General features: G+C 42.9%; 1 protein-coding gene across 4 annotated transcripts; it reads right to left on the reverse strand.

The window, feature by feature from the left end:
- Window positions 1–1,473: 1,473 nt before the first annotated feature.
- Window positions 1,474–15,177, reverse strand: srrm2 (serine/arginine repetitive matrix 2). 4 transcript variants are annotated; one of them, XM_086290216.1, is made up of 14 exons: window positions 14,964–15,177; window positions 11,612–11,863; window positions 11,244–11,339; window positions 10,570–10,755; window positions 10,374–10,457; window positions 10,226–10,291; window positions 9,127–9,153; window positions 8,904–9,020; window positions 8,162–8,297; window positions 5,913–8,074; window positions 3,756–4,442; window positions 3,600–3,668; window positions 2,562–2,669; window positions 1,474–1,912 (listed from the first exon to the last, which is right to left on the reverse strand). In XM_086290216.1, exons 2-14 carry the CDS (start codon window positions 11,857–11,859, stop codon window positions 1,858–1,860), a joined length of 4,041 nt encoding a protein of 1,346 aa, XP_086146342.1. In that variant the 5' UTR covers window positions 11,860–11,863; window positions 14,964–15,177; the 3' UTR covers window positions 1,474–1,857. The 4 variants fall into 4 exon arrangements, with proteins under 4 accessions (XP_086146342.1, XP_086146340.1, XP_086146341.1 ...); XM_086290214.1 differs by having other exon boundaries at window positions 8,162–8,300; XM_086290215.1 differs by having other exon boundaries at window positions 10,226–10,294.
- Window positions 15,178–21,201: the final 6,024 nt, after the last annotated feature.

The raw sequence follows: 21,201 nt of genomic DNA on the forward strand, positions 1-21,201 counted from the left end.
ACACTGAACGATGGCGTGTCACCAGTTTTAGTATTACAACAGCAGCTTCCGCTTATGTCCGGTCACACCAAGATTTCCGCTGGCAGGTCACTTTTTTACCAACAAAAAAGTATTTCACAAGAAATTCTACAGACATTTAAAAAGCTGCTTAAGAAACGAAGCCAAAGGAAAAATGTCACAAACGACTGCAGGAAATAAATCAGCCGGGTGACCCACATACATGTGACCCACATACATGTGACCCTATATCTGTAAATGATTTGTAACAGTATCCTGTTGCAAAACTCTTTATTTTGAAATTCAGAGCTCCAAGCTTTTATTTTGTAACGTTACACTTGTTACTCACTTAATACTTTGTGTTAAACGTTTTTTTTTTCCACACTTGTAATTTTCAGTAACTTGCAGATTCAGCTGAGCTCATGTTTTGGAGCCAGAGGCTGGTCTGCTGTCACCATGTGAGAAACGTAAAAATGTGTGAACACGTCGTGTTGCATTTGGTGCTTTATTGCTCCTCTGGTGAATCATCTGCGCACAGCGGGCAGAAAGCGGCCTTGATTGTCGTTTTTAAAATTACTGCATTCATAAAATGAGTCACTGGTTTTTCCAGGAAAACCTGGGCTAATTATACAACCTACCTGCTCAAAGACACTTACAGTTACCATCATTATTAAACTGTGGTGTAGCGGTTCTCAAACGCTGGGGCGTGAGCAACAAGAAGGAAACATGAAGTGAAACTCAACTGAATGAACAGGACTTTTTTTTTTCAGGAAAACAGATTGTTAGGCAACAACTGCTCAGCTCCTGTTTTTGTTCATGATAAATGTATAAAAAGACTTTTGTGGCTTTTTATAGAACAATTGTGGTGAAAACTGAGCAATTATGACCGTATGTTTACACCATAAAAATAAACGTGCACTGCATCATTTTTTTAAATTAAATCTGTTACTACAGTACAAATACTTTTACATTGAAAGACTTAGATTTAGTGTTAGGAAATTAAAAACTAGGATTAATGTATGAAAATTGCTTGTTACATTTTCTGAATAAGAGGACAAAAACTGAAATTGTTCAGTCAAAAGAAGCAAACTGAAGTAATTCTCTGCACTACAACAAAACCTTGATTACTGCTACTTAAAGGTGCATTTCCTCTTTGACACTCGGCGTTAACAGAACGTGACTGCTAGGAAGTTTCAAAACATCTTTTTACTGTTAAGAAATGCAAGTTGAAATAATGCTCAGTTGTACTTCTCATACGCAGTGAGTCGATGTGACCGTTATTGGACCGAGTGAGCTGTTAAACATTCGTATTTCCAGCAGAAGCCTGTTGAGAAAATGGTGTTAAAAGTTAAAAGAACAGCAACACACCCGCTGCTCAAACCTGGTTAAAGTTGAAGTCACAAATTGCAGAAAAACAACAAAAGTACCTTTAAAGTGTGACACAAAGCACAGCAACAGAAAACTCCCAGACAAATAAAATGTACAATTGCCTTTTATTATTGTTATTAATCATTTGCAACAAAGAAATTAACCACGTTTCAGTTTCCGCTCACATTAAATGGAACTCACATGATAACCAAAATACAGACAGCTCATATCTACAGGTGAAACGCAACACAGAGTACAGGTACAGAGGAACAGTGCTAGAGTTACGCTTTACTTAACTGGGTGAACTTTTTACTGAGCTCATAAAAAGAGACGTACACGCCAGCCTCGAGCCATCGCTGCTTAAAAAAAAAAAAAAAAAAAACCCCACTAACACTGGAGACCTCCCGGCCACGCAGATCTGCTGGCTCTGGCATTTGTGTTGTAGTCTAGTTCAAACACCACAGAAGAAGAAGGGAGGCGTCTGCTGTCGGCTCACTTCCTTCGTCTGCTGCTCGATGATTGGTTCGGTGACCGTCTGTTGCTGCTTCTACCAGCAAAGAGTTTAAGAAAAAACAAGTCATTTCCAGACCTTTTTCCACTACTACTCCACTTTAACCTTTATTCATACAAAATCGTTTCACAACAGCACACAGCTAATGTGAAACAGGTGCATTAGATACAAAAAGCACCAGCTTCTGCAGATATATCTGCATATATGAACAGGGAGGTTAATTTGAGATGTTCCATCTTCATTTTTGTACCCTGACAGGAAGTGGTGATGTGTTCATTCCTATTTGTTTTACAGTTTATGGCAGGTGTGTCAAACACGTGGCCCGGGGGTCTGAAACCGCCCGCCAAAGGGTTTCAAAGGGCTTCAAAGTTTGGTCTCCACGTCTAGCAAATCTCCTGGTCTTCTCGCCCTGCATCACTTACTGCTGCACATCTCACTAAACAGCACTAAACACAACCTGTTTATTTTTTAATAATTGTATTCAGATATAAGCCTGCTGAAGCAATCAGGACATGTAATCACAGCAGGCTCTCAATATATTTTAGATTCAGCATCATTTAAAAAATACATTTACAACTTACTCCACAAATTTTTCTAATTCTGTAAAACCAACCAAAACGAATAAACGACACCATAGGCTGCTGTCGCTCTATGTCAAGTTCAAATGTCCCGGGTGGTTACAGACCTGCGGCTCGGTGAGGACGCCACTGGTCTCACGTGTCGGGGAGGAGAGTAACTGAGGGAGCGAGAATCTCTCAGCGAATCAGCCGGCACCCGCTGAGGCCTGATGGGGCTGCGAGCAAAACACAAATCTGTCATCAGACTACTGCGCTGCAACCTCGGTATAATCAAACATCACTGTAACCATTAAAGCTGAAGCAGGCCGGTACTCGCCTAACGGCTCAGCGAGTATGATAACAATAACTTCCAGAGAAGTGGTGACTACACAGGACAAAAAAAACATTCATTGGGCAACAGTTCATTTTATCTGCCTGTTAATGCAGTTTAACATTTTACAGGACCAAAGGAGCTTGCAAAGAAAAGCGTCTGGACTTCTTTAAGTTGCTTGAAGACGTTTCACCTCTCATCCGAGAAGCTTTCTTCAACTGAAGCAGCTTCTTCAACTGAAGCAGCTTCTTCAACTGAAGCAGCTTCTTCAACTGAAGCAGCTTCTTCAACTGAAGCAGCTTCTTCAACTGAAGCAGCTTCTTCAACTGAAGCAGCTTCTTCAACTGAAGCAGCTTCTTCAACTGAAGCAGCTTCTTCAACTGAAGCAGCTTCTTCAACTGAAGCAGCTTCTTCAACTGAAGAAGCTTCTTCAACTGAAGAAGCTTCTTCAACTGAAGCAGCTTCTCGGATGAGAGGTGAAACGTCTTCAAGCAACTTAAAGAAGTCCAGACGCTTTTCTTTGCAAGCTCCTTTGACTACGGTGACCTGGATGACTGAGAACCTTCACAGACATTTTACAGGACCACTGAGATGTTTTTCATGAAATCTTTAAGCTAGCTGCCAGCTCGCCACTGTTGCCCAAAGCGATGTCACAACTGATAATTAAAAACAAACAACAACAAACTATTTTGCAACTTCCTGTTTCCACGTGTTCTACTCCTGAGTGTTTCTTTCTTTCCATCTATCCGGAGACTTTCACTTCAAGCAACAGCATAAACGTGTCGTTGCTGTGGTGAAGGTATTAAACAGTGTTTGTGTGGTCCTCCCTTCTTACCTTCTCTTCTTTGCTTCCTTCTCGTTGTCAGAGGAAGAGGAAGCAGAGCTCTTAGCTTTGGCTGCCTTCCTGTTGGAGAGAAAACAGTCTTAGTTCATTAATGGTGTGACGGACACAGTGAACTCCACCGTCAGCTCAGATTATCAGTCTGCTCACCCGTTCTCCTGCTCGGCTTCAGAATCTGAGCTGTCTGAAGAGGACGAAGATGATGATGAGGAGGAGGATGATGATGAAGAGGAGGAAGAAGATGAAGAGGAGCTGGAGCTGCTGCTCTTCATCTCTGCCTCCTTCCCGTTTACAGCGCTCTCGCTTCTGCCCGTTCGTTCAGGTGGCTGGCGGCTGGCTGGCGGCGACCGCTTTCCACTTTGACCCCGGTGCGGCTGCTTGCCGTCTGGTTGGCTGCTCCCCAGAGATCTTTGCGGGGTCACTTCAGAGCGGCGAGAATCGGACTGTGAGCCTCTCCCACCTGAGGGTGGAGCATGAGAAGAGTCTCTAGAAGCGCCCTGTGAGGCAGAGGGGCGGCTTTTCTGCTCCCTCCTCTCGTCCTGCTGATCTGCTCTCCTGTCCCTCTCTGATGGTCCTCTGCTGTCTTTCCTCTCTGGCGGCGGTGACTGTGAGGACGCAGAGGAAGAAGAGGAGCTGGAAGAAGATGATGACGAGGAAGAAGACCTGCGGGGTTGGGGAACATCCTTTGGCTGCAGGCTTTCTTTCTCCTTCTCCCTTTCTCGCTCCTGCTCGAGCTCCCTCCTCCTGACCCTCTCACGTTCTCTCTCCCTTTCTCTTTCACGTGAGAGCGAGCGACTTGTCCTTCTTCGCCGCTGTGGAGACGGAGACCGCCGAGGCCTGGGGGGGGGGGGGGGGGGGGGGGGGGGGGGGGGGGGGTGAGAGAGAGATTTGACTTTACTCTGTTACTCTGCACAATCAGCATGGCAGAAATCATCATTGGATCGCCGCCCACAATACACACAATGATGTCAGATTATAAACTTCCATCTGAAGTAAACTAAGTTTTTATTTATAATGACACGTTAGTACATACAAGAGTTCAGAACCCTAATTAATATTAGAGGGGGCTGATCTGAAGTTCATACATCAGGACAGGACCGAGGTGTTTTTAGGCCAGCAGACAGAGGTAATCTCTCCAGCGTGGTCTGGGTCTGCCCCAGGGCCTTCGTCTGACAGGACATGCCTAAAACACCTCGCCCAGGAGACATCCTCACTTACACTTAGCTGTGAACTGCTGCAACGCGAGCTGGAGGTGAGCTGAAGCCAGCCTAACAGCATCATCTGCAAAAACCAGAGTTGAGAATCTGAGGCCAAACTGGAGGCCTCCTGCCAGCTGGCTACGCCCACATGGCAATCCAGAGACACCACCCAAAATGTGACTTTGTAGAGGCATGTCAACCAGGACAGCCCTGCAACATCCAGAGCTTTCAGGAACTCAGGGGAAAACTTTACACACCCCAGAGGACCAGAAACCAAGGAGTTGTTAGCTGCCTCAGTGACCTCACCCCAGGCTAACGAAGTCCAACAGGACTGCATTAGCTTGATGGATCTCTTCACCTCCAGTGCTCACCATCTGGTATCGTGGATTACTACCGCAACAGGGAACAACCATCATCGCAGCTCCTGCAGCACCCACCCTTGAAGAGCTCATAGACCCAGGCCTCTGCCTCGTGTTTCCAACACACCCTCACTTAAAGGTTTAGGTGTGCCAGCTCTGTCCACCATCCCCCCCCCCCCCCCCCCCACCACCTGATCACCAGCACTGCAAACTGACTAATATTAGGAAAGAAGACGACCGAAAGAAACATTAGTTTCACATTAGTGATCTCTGTGTTTTCCAAAGATTAGTGCATCTTTGGAAAACACTGACTGACAGAGACATGCAGCTGCCATCACATGTCCACAGCTTAAGCATTTGATATTTGTTCGATTGTGAAAGAGTTTGATATTTGCACATCATTGGATTCTGTTTTAATTACATTTTATTCAGCGTCCCAACTATTGGGGAACTGTGGTTGTAAATTTGCCCCCTAAATATTCATCATGTGATCTGTTACCTACTCAAGATTTACTTCGTACAATTTTCCCTTCTGTTGCCGACGACTGGAACTCTTAGGATTTGGTGCGTGCTGTAGCCGTGTACTGCTCTTAGACAAGCTCAAGCACAGTCACAGAAAAAAATAAAATAAAACATAAGATGATGACGTCCCTGTGAGGCTGTTCATTAACGTGAGAGAATATGGATGTTGCCTCATGACAACGCTGCCCTGCAGACCCTGCACACTTACATGTAGGCTTATCTCTTACCTGTTGGGGGGGCTTCGTCTTCTTAGACCTCTTGAAGTGGACCTGCTACGTCTCCTTGGACTTCTGGACCTGGTCCTCCTGATGATCCTATCTCGCTCCCTCTCCCGGTCTCTGTCCCTCTGCCTCTGCCTGTCTCGGTCTGACCAGGCTGGAGGAGGTGGAGAAACTCTTCTGGACCGGGCTGGGGGGTCCTGATACTGCCTGGGTGGAGTGCGACGGGGGGGTGAGACGGTAGCTTTCCTCTGGGGTGGAGAGCGTGACCTCCGGGCAAAGGGGCTAGACCTTGTGGCTCCCCTGGTTGTGTCTTTGTCCCTCCCTCTCTCCTTTTCCCCAGTCTTTACCTCTGCTCTCCCCCTCCCACCATCAGCCTCAGAGGGAGAATATCTCCTGCCTGCTCTGGTGCCTGCTCTGCTGGGTGGGGAAGGAGGTGGGCTGGGACTGTCCATCTGTGTGGGGCTGTAGCGTTCCTGGCCTTTGGTGCGGCGTGAGCACTCCTCTGTCGGAGCTCTTTGAGGCAGTCTTTCCCTCTCGGGTGCATCTCTTCCCCCTGCTCCTCCTCCTCGCTCCCTCTGGGAGCTTTTGGGTGTGTCGTGCTCAGAGGCCGAGCTTTGCTGTTTACCGTTGGCTAAATGTCTCTGGACTGCAATCCCGATGGCGGACAGTGCAGCTTTTCCTAGGCTGTCCTTCTCCCTCTGTGGGGATCCAGCCTTTTTTGACTTGCCTTCATCTTCAGAGGATGAGGACGAGGAGGAGGAGGAAGATGATGAAGAAGATGAGGAGCTATCACTGTCACTGTCGCTGCTGCTATTGCTGCCGCTACTACTACTGCTGCTGCTGCTGCTGCTACTGCTCTCCCGTTTCTCAGCAGGCTTCTCCCTCGCCTCCGGTCTTTCACTCACCGCCTTCTCGGCAGGCCTTGATTCATCTCGCCTGATTTCTGAGGACAATCGAACCTCGTCCCGCTTCCTCTTGCCTTCCTGGACTCTGTCTTCTTCCCTCTGCTTGTTCAGATGCCGGTCCTTCTCCTTGTTGCTCTCTCTGTCTGTTTCTCCTCTCCTGTCGTTCTCCTTTTCCCTCTGACGTCCATTGGTGACAGGTGAGTGGGAAGCAGGTGACAAGGAGCCACGGGATGGTTGTCCGTCCCTCTTCCTGTCATTTCTCTGCTGGCGAGGAGGCGTCTCTCTCGCAAGTCTCCTTGCATCCTTCCTGTTGTCCCTTTCGTTTGGCACTGCTGACTGCAGATCATTAGTTCTGCGCTCCCTCTCTCTACTCCTCTCCCTCCTTATTCTCTCTTTTTCAGGGGGAGGCGAAGGCGTGGAGGAGGAGTCATGTCTTGACTTTTTGTCCAGTTTAATTCCGTCTTTGCTCCTTTCCATCCTTGTTTCCTGTTTCAGAGGGGAAGGGGAAGGGGATGAGGAGGAGTCATGTCTTGTCCTCTGAGGGATGCTCTCCTTTCCTTTGTCCCGCTGTTCTCTGCTCCTTGAACGCCTCCCTCTCTCCATCTCTGGACTTGCTGTTCTTCCCCTCTCCATGTCTCTGCTTCTGGAGCGCTTACTTCTCTCCCCCTCATTTTCTCTGCTCCTTGATCGTCTCCCCCTTTCCATCTCTCGACTCCTCGATCTCCTTACCCTCTCCGTGTCTCTTATTCTTAAATGCTGCCCTCTGTTCCTTTCCATGTCCCGACTCCTTGATCGTCTCCCCCTCTGTATGTCTCTGCTTCTGGAGTGCCTATTTCTCTCCTTCTCCTTGCTTCTTGAACGTCGTGATCTTTCCCTCTCATTTTCTAAGCTTCTTGAGCGCCTCCTCTTCTCCATCTCTACACTCCTCGAGCGCCTCCTCTTCTCCATCTCTACACTCCTCGAGCGCCTCCTCTTCTCCATCTCTACACTCCTCGAGCGCCTCCTCTTCTCCATCTCTACACTCCTCGAGCGCCTCCTCTTCTCCATGATCTCCACACTCTGGGAACGCCTTCTTTTCTCCACTTCTCTGCTTCTTGAGCGCCTCCCTTTCTCACTCTCCTTCTGCTTGCTCCTGGACCTCCTTCCTCTCTCTGTGGCTTTTGCCAGCTGTGGTGGGGGAGAAGGGGATGAGTAGTTGTGTCTCCTGGAGGTCCTCTCCATCTCGCTTGGTCGCTCTTTTTCCCTCTGAAGATTGGGCCTCTTCTAGAGGACATGAAATAGCGTTTCTGTCACTTTAAGGTGTCGATCAATATTTAAATAGTATTAGTGACCACACACGCTCAGCCTTACCCGTTCGCCCTGTTCTGGGCTCTGCTCCTCATGGCCTCGTCTCCTCCTGTCTGGAGAACTGCCTTTTCTACCTTCAACAACGTTTCTTCCAGTCTGGTCCTGTTGGCGTGATCTTGGTGGCGCCGGAGATGGGCTGCTGCTAATGTAAGGGGGAGGGGATTTAATAATTAACAATTTGATCCAAAATGTCAAAGCTGTTTTTAAAGTTAAGGGATTCACTGATGTATTGCTTTGTCTGTAAAACTTTCTATCCAGTTTACTGTGACGTGGCAAAAAAAGCCTTCACATCCTCACATTTCTGAGAAACTATAAGCAAAAAACGTGATCTCCCCCCATCTGTTCCTTTTATCTGTTTTTCAGTCTGTAGTCATGTAGAACAATACTTCGTGATGATCCGTGAAGCAGAATCAAGTCAAAAGGAAAAGAGATCATGACCTTATGACTAGGAATTAAAAACATGAATGTCACATATTGGGTCGAGGTCAGAGTGACATGAAACAAAGCTATTCCTTGTTGGTTAGATCCAGTAGGACACGATTTTACCAAATACAATAACGAAGCTTTTGTTTTTCTCAAAAGACAAAAACGAAGATAAAATGAGAAAAACTTAGAAAAACTCCCTCAAATGGTACAGTAGGGAAGATAAGTGGTGTCAAACTGAGTACGAACGGCACTGTAAGGTTAATTATGAACAGCCAGTTCCTCAAAGCTGGCCCTGCATGTCTCCTGTTTGATGTCATACCTGTGAGCAGAGCTGGAGGAAGCGCTCCTGCCTCGTCCTGGCTTTGCTTTTGGAGGACTCGCGCTTTCACTCTTTTTTCTGTTTTTCTTCGACACCATCTCTTTTTCCTCTGACGAACTTTAAAGAGGGCGAAGGACAAAGTTAGACACAACGCTGTTTAAACAGCGACAAAATCAAACGCTGCCGATTGGCTGTCAAGTACAAGAGTCTGATAAACACCTACCTGTCTTCTTCCTCCTCTGACACCTCTCTGAAAAACAGATTTTCAGGTTAACAGTGACAGTCTGTATGATATAAATGAATATGAATGAAAAAAAATAAATGGTGGTGTATAGGGCTGTCACGATTACAGTCGACGACTGATTTAATAGTCGACGCGTCGTTTGAAGCTTTGTAAGATCACAAAAGACGCAGGAATAAGTAGCAGGATTTAAGAGTGTAATAACGGACTGAAACAGAAGATGGCAGCACTGCATGTACAAGGATGCCAGCTGCCGTTAAACCCGAAGAAGAAGAAGCTGTGTCCCAGAATTCATAGCGCGGCCCAGCTCAGTTTCCAACAATGGCGGCAGCTAGTTAGTTTTAATATTACTCTTATTATTCTTTCTGGGTCACAAAATAAACATTTAACATATTTTCAGGCGAGAATGTAGCTGTGTAAACCTCAAATATCTGCTCAGTTTATCAGGACACCACATATTTTCAAAAGCGCTCCGACGTTTTCGGAGACGTCTGTTACCCACTAGCTCGATAGCTAGCCGGGGGCTAGGCTCACTAGCACCGTGAGAACACCGGACTCCCGGCTAATCGTTTTCAAACCCACCACCGTCTTTCGCTACTCAGGTTAAACATGATATATAAGTCACTTAGATAACTTAAAATGTTATTGTTTGGCTTTTTTTAGTATTTTATTTGTTCCTGAGTAAATCGGTTTGGCTGAGATTAAAGTTATAGTTTTTACACAGCTGAATAAACGTCAAGCAGACAGCTGATTATCAGAAGTGTGAGATGCTGGAGAATTTACTCCGGTGTCCTGTTATATTTTAGATAGCAAGGAGTTTATTAAACTTCACCGAAACAATCTGCAAACTTCATTAAAATTTAATAAACTCTCATCTTGTCTTTATTTTTAGTTAGCACAGACCTTAAACACTTAAAGCTGTAAGCTAATGATAGTTATATAAGAGCAGATGCTGCTGGTGCAATAAGCTGTAGTTTTACGTCCAATGGATGATGATCTGATTAGTGACTAATCGCAAATATAATCGGTGACTAGTCGACTATCAAAATAATCGTTTGTGGCAGCCCCAGTGGTGTAATACCGTTTCTTCTTCTTCTTTTTAGATTTCTTCTTCTCTCTGCGAGGTGATGGGGAGGGACTCTCTGAGCTGCTTGGAGAAGAAATAAAACCATCAGACCACCGCTCAGCAGCCAAAACCTTTTCTGCTTTCCCCTCATTTATCGTCTCACCTGTCTCTGCTCTTGTTTTTCTTTTTCTTCTTGCGACTGCGCTTCTTTGGAGGAGAATCTGATTCATCTGAATCTTCCAGCAACCTGAGAGAGAAAAAAAACAAACAAACCAGACTCTAAATAATAATCAAAACATTAATTAATAATTAATTTGATGTGCACTCAGGCTCTGAAGGTGTTTTTATGTCCTCCTCACGTGTATTTCTGTTGCTGTTGCCTCTCCCTCTCCAGTCGTTCCTGCTCCCTCTTTTCCTTCTCTTTCTCCTTGCGGTCAGCGTGGAAGGATGATCCGTCCACGTAATCGCTGGCGATGCCAAAAGCAGCGCGAAGGCGGTCATTCTTCTGCTGGTTGGCTGCAGCGAGGGCATGTGTCTCTGTCACCCTGAGAAGAAACCGTAAAAACCCACCAACACGCTCTGAAGGATTAGAAGTTTCTGTCATGCTGTTTTCCACAGTTTAGGCACCTGGGTAGCACGTGCAGACCAAGCTTCCTGTAAATTCTGCAAATAATGAGCTGGTGCCCCTGAACATCACACTGTAGCTCTAATATTAAGACATGGCAGGATTTTACAAATGTAATTAACTGGACGTTCTTTTAAATTAATGGACACAAGACAATTTTAGCCTTATTCCTTCCGCTGCAACCCTCTTGCTGTCAAATGAGCTCACGGTAAGTAAAAGAAATAACAAACTGACAGGTGTGATTATCCTCCGTGCAAACTGTATATGAGGTCAGCAAGTACGAGGCCGGGTGCTGGTTTATAGAAAAATATGTTTCTTGAAACCAATAAAAGAAAACAGGCAACCAAAGTTGCTTCAAGGAATCAATTTGTGATTTCTTTTGTTATTAATGAGGACATAAATGCTTACGTTGGTCTCTCGGTGGAGGCGGGTGCAGGCTCCTCCTTCTCCTGCAGCATCATGCGGAAACTGTTCACCTTCTCCTCGATCTCCTCAGCAGAATACCTGAGCGTTCACACAAAGAAGATTTAGCAATATGCAGAAGTCGGTGTAACAGCATGCTGCACTACCAGTACTTTCTTCCTCCCACTGAAGCAATCTGGGTGGACTGATTACATATTTCTAAAGACACGGTTCAATATTTTTGTGAGAGAGAGAGAAAAAAAAAACTCAGTTAAGAATAAGCTGGAAATCCTCACGATTCAAGAAGCAGAGACCTTCAAACACACAGCAGCTTAGATAAAGAGATTCATTTTGAGTTCAATAACCATATTTACCCTTGCTCCTCCATCATGTCCTGCAGCTCAGCACACTTCACCTCCAGCTGCCTCTTCCGCTGGTGCTCCAGGATGTCGGCATTGGGCTGCCTGTTGAGCTGGCTCTCCAGCCTCTCCCGGTCCTTCTCATCCCGCTCGCCGCCACGCTCGTCCCGCGGCCGCTTGACCCGCAGACTCGATAGGTTGCGCTGCACGTAGCCATTGGTGCCACTCCCGCGCGGAGTCGTCAGGCCAATCCCATTGTACATGGCTCTGAAGACGTGAAGCAAGTGATTAAACATCAGATATCAGCTGCAGTAAAACGTAATAAACATAAGTAGAAAAAACACAAACAACAATCAGGATCATTGAAAGGACCTGATGTGCTGGTGAGGTCCAAGTGAACACTGAATAACAAATATGGAGCTCAAGAAAGGAGACGACCTGAAGATTAAAAAGAAAAAAAAAAGACTCACTGCAATAGGGGTGGGCGATAGAAACGATATAAATTTGGCCAACGACAGAGATTTTGACTATACCGCTCTATCGCGATAGCACGTTGATGATGTCATCAAGCTGCGCCTGTTTTGGTCGAAAGCGTTGCAGCGGCTACAACCATTATCTTCTGCAAATTATGGCGGGCGACAGTCATAACAAAGAGGTGAAGCACTTTTGAAATATGGGGAAAGCCAAAAACTGCGCTTCCTCCACTTCCGTAACATTGATTCATTAATGCTGAATTCTCTCGCAGCTGCTCTGTTCCCATGTTGTTGCAGTATATTAATAACTAACCTCGTATTGTGGATGAATAATCTCAGTTGTTCTCCTGACTGAAGTTTGGCCCATGTATAGCATCCTGCTATGCGATTGCATTTGTCCCTGACCACCAGAATCCCTCACGTTAACTTTTATCGAGTGGAAAAAAAGTTGGCGTTCATCCTCCAGCTTCACTGTGCTAATGTTATGCTAACATAGCTGTGTCGCTAGCAATCACGTAGCACAACATTATATACCAGCTAGCCCAACTTCAGTAACCCTGCAAACGCCACTGCTGTTTAGTTTCCTGTCTTATTATATGTTGGAAGTGATAACAGAGCTGTACGTTTGAATGTGTTTCAAAAATCTCTGATATGAAATGTTTAGGTGGAAACTAGCGAGCTAACTTCCTGTTAACTTCTAACTCCGTTAAATTTAATAAATTCTGTTTTCATGGATGTCTGGATGTTAAACTTAATTGTTACACCTGCTAAAGCAGCAACGCTGATGATTTTATTAAAGATGAAAGAATTTAGACAGTTTTTAACTCTTAGTGTTCGTTTGACTTTGGGACCTGAAGCAGACGGAGTTTTGGACCCAGATTACTCCGCGAAGCTCCTCACTACGGCAGCCGTAATGCTCTGACAATCCATCAAGCAGTGCTGCTTACCAAAGTTGTACTAAAACATTTTTTAACAGATTTCTGCAGCCAAAATCGGTTCGAGGTCAGTAAGCACAATCAGAATTCATACATAAGGCACACTCTCGATTTTTGAGAAAATTAAAGGATTTTAAGTCCTTATAGTGTGGAAAACATGCTATACAGAAGAAAAGAATATATCGCGATATATATCGTTACCGCACATGCTTCAAATTATATCGCGATATGAATTTTAGGCCATATCGCCCAGCCCTACACTGCAACACTAATGTGAATGAGTGTCTCAAAAAGCCACCTGGTGTTTTCCCTGCATCTGAAAAGGCAGTGTTAGAACCTACATTATCTAAAAATAAATGATTTAAACTTTGAAGCGCGTGTATGCAGACTCTATGCACACCGACCAATACAAATGCAAATAGATCAAATGCTGATTGGTTAAAAAGTGGGTTGGAACAGGGAAGGGAGCAGCAGTGGAGTCCCCACAAATGACAGAAGACCAACAAATATATAAAGAAACACAAACAGTGGCAGCAGAGGACACCGTTTATTGTTCTTAACACTTGGTTTCATTTCAGCTCTTTGAATGTTGGACCTCTGCTCTTCTTCACGGGTCACTAATGGACCAACAGCAGCACAAACAAGACAATGTGCAGACTACTGTCTGCAAAGCTGTCCGAGGACCACCACACTGGCATGTTTGAGCCATTACCTCTCACAATTTCAAAAGAACAGGGTTCACCATGTCATCTACTATTAGGAAGGTTAGTTGGGCCGATCACTGGCTGCTCTGTATACAGACTGTACAGTCAAGATACTGATCTGCAAGTTGCTCTCTAATGCATTTGGAGCCTGAATGTATAGAAAGCACTATGATATGACTGCTGTATAAAGTGCTTTGAGTGCTCATGTAGAGTAGAAAAGAGCTTTAAAAGAACTTTAGTGTGTGTCATGTCATTTCCATGTTCTGGCTTTGTTGTAATGCGCTTGAAGGACATGTTTAACGTTTTTAAATTGTGCTTTGTGCTTAAATAAAAGTCTGCAAAAGCAATTAAGGGTAAATATAAAATGTTAAAAATCAAAAGAATAAATATTTTAAAAATGTGTCTGGAATAAAGTACTGTAGAAAAAGTAAAGATCAAAGTAAAACCAAATTAAATTAAAAATAATAGTAATTGTAGAATTACATTTAAAAAAAACATCTAAAAATACTTCAAACTAAATAAAAAAAATACAACAATATTTAGGTAAAACAGAAACACTAGTATACGGCTTAAAATAAATAGATAAAAATAAAATAATAAATAACTAAAATGGTAGGAGTAGAAAAACAATTATGCCGACAGCTCCCTGATCCTGAACAGCAGGATGTGGTTACGGTTCGACAACTATAACTTTTCTCATAGTCTCGCTTTCGCTGCTAATAACCAAATATTCCGACGCAATGGTAGGCGTTAAAAACTGGCAGTGATTATTAGTCCTACCTGTTTCAAGCCTCAGACTGTCACAGGTGTATCATTAAATCAGTCTCTCGCACTCTTTTTGTTTTTTGTTGACACGGGTTTGTTTGAAGCTTCGGATCACCGAAGGCTGGAGCAGCCTCTGAGCCGGGTAGTACACGCTGTGTGGGTCGGTGTGCGTCTCCGCTCGTGTTTAACGTCAATTCTTCTTCATTTGATCTGAATTTATTACCGCTAACAGTAATTTTTTGGCGCACTAACACGTGCGCCATAACAGGCCTGCTGTTGCGCCTGATTGTTAAATAAACTCATTTATGATAACTAACGCCAACAGAACCGAAGGGACACGCAGATTATATTTATATATAAAAAATTAAAGGAGTAAATGCAGCTTCTCTGACATTTGGTTTCCTTACCAACTGGCGAATTTAAACGCCATGTTTCTAAAGGCCTCTCAACACACAGCGAAGCTAATATAGCTAACGTATTTGATACGTACCAGCTTGTTCTCCGGGCGGGGGCGAAGAGAAAACGGCGTCTGAGATAATTTGGCGGTTAATAAGGTCCCTTACAATCACACGATCACAGAAATTAGATTATAACAACAGTGTCTTTAAAACTATGCAAAGATAAAGAAACGCTGCTAGCTCCGTTTGCTTTCAGATAGCCCCTCTGGTCTCCAACCGCAGGAAGAACGAGACTCCCAGTGACGTCAGACGCACGCAGGCGCGGATAAAGACTGATGCGTTCAGGTTCTGAAAGACAGAACCATATTCACAAAAACTACACCGTTCTGTCGTTAACTATTATATTGAGCTTACTAAGCTACCTGTTAAACTCTCTGAATTCCATAAACAGGTCCTTCTTTATTGGAAAATGTTATTTAAACATAATTTCACTCCACATAATAGCCCAATTTGGAACAATAGATATATACTGATGAACAGAAAATCTATTTTTATTCAAGATTGGTTATCAAAAGGTGTTTGGGCAATTGCCCATTTCGTAGAAGAGGAAGGACATGTTCTAGGACATCAAGATTTTTGCCAAAAGTTTAATATCCAATGTTCTAAAAGTAAATTTAATCGGGTTATAAATTCCATTCCATTGTCACTTAAAAACATAGTTGTAAATGATATAATATATTCTGACATCTCCCCCAAGTTAAGGCAATTATATATAGATGGTATTCGATTTTGTGATGTTAAATGCAATAATAAGTTTCTAAGATTGTCATTAAGGAGTCTTTATTCTCCAAATTTACTTAGATGTAATTACATATTAAAAGATTTCCAAAGGGAAGAAATTTAAAAAATAAGAACTGATTATATCACCTTCCCTATCCATCCTAAAGGGAAAGAAGTCCAATTAAAAATAAAATTTACCCGACAAATAGACTCCTTGGTGATAGATTCAAAATAGAAACGGGTAATTGTGTATTTTGTGAAACAGAAGAGGAGGATTTGGACCATCTATTCTTTTTGTGCAATTTTATACAAATATTTTGGTTGGATTTTCATACCTGGCTTTATTCCAGTGGGATTCAAATTACCCCGTTTACCTTAAATATGATAATGTTTGGAGTGTTTTTGAAAGAAAAGAAAGCTAATTATGGTGTTACTGTGTTATTAATCTTGTGCAAGCATTTTATACATTAATGTCGTTTTTTCAAGACCAAACCAACACTAGCTCACTGGAAAAACGACTTAAACCTGTTGGTTAAATCTTTGACCTTAGTTAAAAAGAAAAAGGCTGCTTTTTTGTTTCCTTTGTGGAAGATTTTGATTTAGTGAGTTAATAATCTGTTAAATTATGTGACCCCATCTTTATATTTTCTTTTTCCTATGTATGAAAATTGCTAATATGTAAGGAATGTTTATTTTCTGAATGTGTAATATATGGTGCATTTTGTTTGTATATTAATATTACTAATAAAAAAAACTATTATATTGAGCATTAAATATCCCCAATACATGAAAGCCTGGAACAGCCCGTTTGCAAAGTCCGAGTCTCTGATCCTATGAGTATCATCCAGTAGGCACTGCATAGCTTGGATGGACTTATCCAGCTTTATAGTCCTCAGAATGTCGATCCTGCTCCCTCTTAAGGTGTGCTTGCCTGGGTGGCCTTGTAGGTCAGGTGCAGTCCTTCAGATACATCCGTCATCATCCGTGTCGATAAAATCCAAATTGGAAGGGAGCCAAATCCTTGGAAGTTGCAATCCAGCAGGAAACAGACAAATGCTTTGACGTTATGATCCAACAAAAAATAAGCAGAAAAAAGCCCCAAAAATATATAAATGCAATTTGTGAGTCCACAGTATTGCACTTTATCCGCTGGCGGTTTTTGTTTTTGTTGGTTTTTTTGCTGTAATTTTAAACTGTGAATTCCCAATCCGAGATCTTCTGATACTGAAACTAGAGGAAGAACAGCTTATTCAATCTGCACGGGGTGTTTATGCGTTTCTTCTTCTATCTCCTCCCCTCCTTGATCTCCACGAGACATCTATGACAGCTACATCAGTCCATGCTGCTCTCTCTCTACAGCCTTTCAAATACATGATTTAAAGCAAAGTTCAGTCACTTTCATTATTCGTCACAAATGAATAGACTTTACTTTTCATTCAGTCTTAATGTTGTTGTAGGATGATTCTAACATGATCTCTTTTTAACTCAGGAATACTTTTTCTCTGCATGACTCGACGTTTGTGACTCACAGTATACTCAGTATCACTTGTTTTGTTCAGAATCATGCATGATGATGGGCCAGAGTCACATTTCACTCTTTTGCACACACACTCTGTCCACTGTACTCTCTCTCTCTCTGTCTCACACACACTGAGTCAAGGATACATCACAGTCATAACAATGCTCCTGGAATCTGGGTGGAAAAAAATCAGGCATGTCAAAAACTGAAATTTGTGATTGTAAGGGATGTTGTTACGCTAAGTTTTCATTCATTAGATTGATCAGAATTATACTTGGTTATTTTCTGATTATAATTATAAATCATTAACTGTTTCAAAATCACATACTCTGTTTAACACTCTGTGTGTCTTTAACCATAAAGAGATGGATGTTAACTCCTTTTACTCCACTTGTGGGTAAAGATGAGCCTGGGGTGTCAAATCTCTTTGACATTATTTATATAAAGATCAGAAAATGAGTTTATTTTATGAAATATTTTCAAAAATATGAAGAGAAATGTATTGAGAACATAATTTTCAATAGACCTAACTAGGCTTGTGTCCTTTGAGTGCAAAAAACAGAAGACAAGCTGCATCTCTCTCCTGTTTAAAACGTTATACAGTTCTGTTGTTTCCCCTTCCTTCTGTCTTAACACAAGGCTGGAATAAATTATTTTTATGTTGTCTATGTCACATGTTAAGAGGATGAAGGAGGACAGTGATGAGGTGTCCCGAGTTGTGCTATAGACATGAGGTTCTAGGTGGGGGAGATTACGGGGTTATGGACTATTATGTTTGAGAGTAGCATGATCTGAAATCCCCGTCTTGGCGTTGTTCCTACATCATCATAACGATGGTGGTCAGGGTCACAACTGACCAGTGATGTTGTCTGCGCGTGGAGTTGGCATTAAAAAATAACCAAAAATTGGCTAACACTAAACCAGACTTGATAATATATTTATTCTATTGTATAAATTGTAGGCAGCACGGTGGCACGGTGGTTAGCACTGTTGCCGCACAGCAAGAAGGTCCAGAGTTCAATTCCACCATCAGGCCGGGGTCTTTCTGTGTGGAGTTTGCATGTTCTCCCCGTGTTTGCGTGGGTTCTCTCCGGGTACTCCGGCTTCCTCCCACTGTCCAAAGACATGCAGCTTGTGGGGATAGGTTAATTGGATAATCCAAATTGCCACTAGGTGTGAATGGTTGTCTGTCCCTCTGTGTTGGCCCTGCGACAGACTGGCGACCTGTCCAGGGTGTACCCCGCCTCTCGCCCTATGACAGCTGGGATAGGCTCCAGCGCCCCCCGTGACCCTGAAAAGGATAAGCGGAAGCGAATGGATGGATAAATTGTATGAAAACACTTGGACTGCAGACCATTTGTTCCAGATGAAAGTTTTATATAAACAAAGGAATTAAAATGATAATGTAGGTACAACACCGAGGAGTAGACACAGAAGTCCCCTCTTGACCACAGCAGAGGATGTGAAGAAGCTGGATTATCACGTGAAGAAACAAAGCAAGACCTTTCTGTAAGGAACCATTTTCCTTTCATTTTACATACGAATTTCTTTTTAATTTATAAAATCTCCCCCAAAATAGTAGTTTCCATTAACCTAATAACATTTCAAGCTTCTACTTGTCCCAGACGACTGAGATGAATTTGGAATTTAAAAATGATCCTTATCCTGTAGAGGGGGCTGTTTAATGACTGTGTTAACGCGCTGCACATACTTCATTACAAACTTTAAACTGTAATAAAATGCAATAAAAAAAAACGTGTATTTTCTCAGCAGAAAGTGTCAGTAAAGCTCAAAAATGAGCATACCTTTAATTTTAATGGTGACATCATTTCTGTAATAAAAGTAAAGACAATCTTATAGAAGTTTTTAATATTTTCTCAAAGTTTTCTGTCTTTTTTCCTCTTTAAAAATGGGATTTAACTTTATTCTTAAAATGCAAAATTAAAATAAGCTCCTGTAATACTTCTTTTTTCTTAATGTGTTTAGCTGTTGTTAATTTAAAATGAATTTAAAATGCTGCGTTTCATTTTAAATTCTATTATTTGTTGTTAAATTTGAAATGCTGTACTGTTTTAAATGCTCTATCATTAAGTAACCTAATATTTTCATTTAAAAGTATGCTTTAACTCTCTTTAATTTTTATATCAGGTTGCACCCTATTAATTATTATTAAGTAAGTAAGTAAAATTTTATTTATATAGCAAAATATCACAAAGTGCTTCACAAGGTATAAAACAAAAACAGACAAAAGATAACAAAATGCAATTCTAAAAAGACGTGTTTTTAGTTGCTTTTTTAAAAGTCACCACTGAGTCCGCAGATCCTAAGTTCTGAGGAAGAGAGTTCCACAGTGGCAAAAGCTGCGTCTCCCTTGGTTTTCAGCCTTGTGTGCTGAATAACAAGTAGGCCCTGATCACAAGATCTCAGGGACCTGCTAGGGACGTAGGGCTGTAAAAGTTCAGTGATGTAGGCTGGTGCTTGTCCTTTAAGAGCTTTAAATGTCAGAACCAGTATCTTAAAATGGACTCTGACTTCAACGGGGAGCCAGTGCAGCTGTATAAGCAACGGTGTTACATGAGAGTACTTACATGTTTTAGTCAGAAGCCTTGCTGCAGCACTTTGGACAATCTGCAGACGCTCCAGGGAGCTTTTGTTTAGACATGTAAACAGTGAATTACAGTAGTTCTGTTAGATTTGTATTGTTGATTGTCATTTATGCTTAGAAATATTTAACCATATATGCTTAGAGGTGTATAATCATTTGTAGGTTGAAAGAACGTCTCATCCTAGAAGGTCTGTAACAGCTCTGTGTAGCATGAAGGGGGAGTGCGTTCACTCCCTCTGCAGAGTGTTCCGGCATAGATTACACACCTCCTAGGAAAGGCCGTATCTTCTCTTGCTGATTTATGGTATAGCAAGCACACGTATATCTGTTTAAGTATAAGAGCCTTTTGTTCAGATGGACCGCTAGACTCCTGGCACCAGCTTTGGGGAGTCTTCACAGGGTCACATCTGGACCCCACACACACACACACACACACACACACACACACACACTATTCTTTGTTCACATGTATACCTATGTAAGATGTCATATGTTAATGACCCTATGCATATTCATGTAACCACAATAAAAGGAGTGCTATGGGGAGCCTGGCTGAGAGTCTGACGGAGGCTAGGTGGTGGGACGACACTTGGCCCCAGCCAGATTTCCCTCATGCATGAGTAAACCAGCCTACTTGTGTCTTGCTTTGCAGTGTAATTATATTGTCTTCAACGTTCCAGCGGATAGGTACAAGCTACAAACCTATCAAGTTCAATCGTGATCAAATGAATGCATAAATAACAATCTCCAGTTCAGTATGAGATACTATGGGCTCAGTTTAGAAATGTTTCTTAAATGATAGAAGCAGGACCGAACCAGAGATTTGACGTGAACATCCAGGGTAGGAGCAGAATCAAAGGTTACCCCGAGGTTCCTGATGGACGATTTCACAAATGTTGAAAGAGGACCAAGAGCATTCATTATGTCAGGTACGTGTCTGTCTGGAGCACATACAAGGACTTCAGTCCTTTCTTCATTAAGTTGGAGGAAGTTGTCAGCCATCCAACCTGTGATGGTTTCTAAGCACACATTTAGAATCTGCAGCTTAGAAACATCTTCAGGTTTAAAAGACACGTACAGCTGGATGTCGTCTGCGTAGCAGTGGTAGCAAATGTCCTCAAAGGGGCTCAAAATATGCTGGAGAGGAAGTAGATATATTAAAAACAATAAGGGCCCCAGCACAGAACCTTGTGGCACACCATAGGACAGGGACGTGGAAGATGACCTGTACTTAGAGACCGCCACAGAAAAGTATCGTTCATAGAGATACGAGGAGAACCACTCTAAGGCAGACCCAGATACAACAACCCAGTATTTCAGCCTTTCAAGCAAAATGTGATGGTCAGCGGTGTCAAAGGCTGAGGGCCAACATTAGGAGTACAGAACACTTTCCTGCGTCAGAATGTCACTGGAAACTCTAAGAAGG

The sequence above is a fragment of the Aulonocara sp. 'chitande type north' Nkhata Bay genome, linkage group LG4 (assembly GCF_057382095.1).
Source record: "Aulonocara sp. 'chitande type north' Nkhata Bay isolate Kocher_YH1m ecotype deep benthic linkage group LG4, A_spYH_male_GT1.1, whole genome shotgun sequence".
NCBI lineage: Eukaryota > Metazoa > Chordata > Actinopteri > Cichliformes > Cichlidae > Aulonocara > Aulonocara sp. 'chitande type north' Nkhata Bay.

Bases quoted from the DNA above. Each gene is read 5' to 3' on its own strand.
- srrm2 (XM_086290213.1), bottom strand. From the start codon at position 11,859: ATGTACAATGGGATTGGCCTGACGACTCCGCGCGGGAGTGGCACCAAT. The intron at 10,458-10,569 runs GTGAGGAGGACA...TTTCTCTCTCAG, and splicing joins CAACAGCAACAGAAATACAC to GTTGCTGGAAGATTCAGATG. The intron at 2,670-3,599 runs GTAAGAAGGGAG...TTTTGCTCGCAG, and splicing joins AAGGAAGCAAAGAAGAGAAG to CCCCATCAGGCCTCAGCGGG.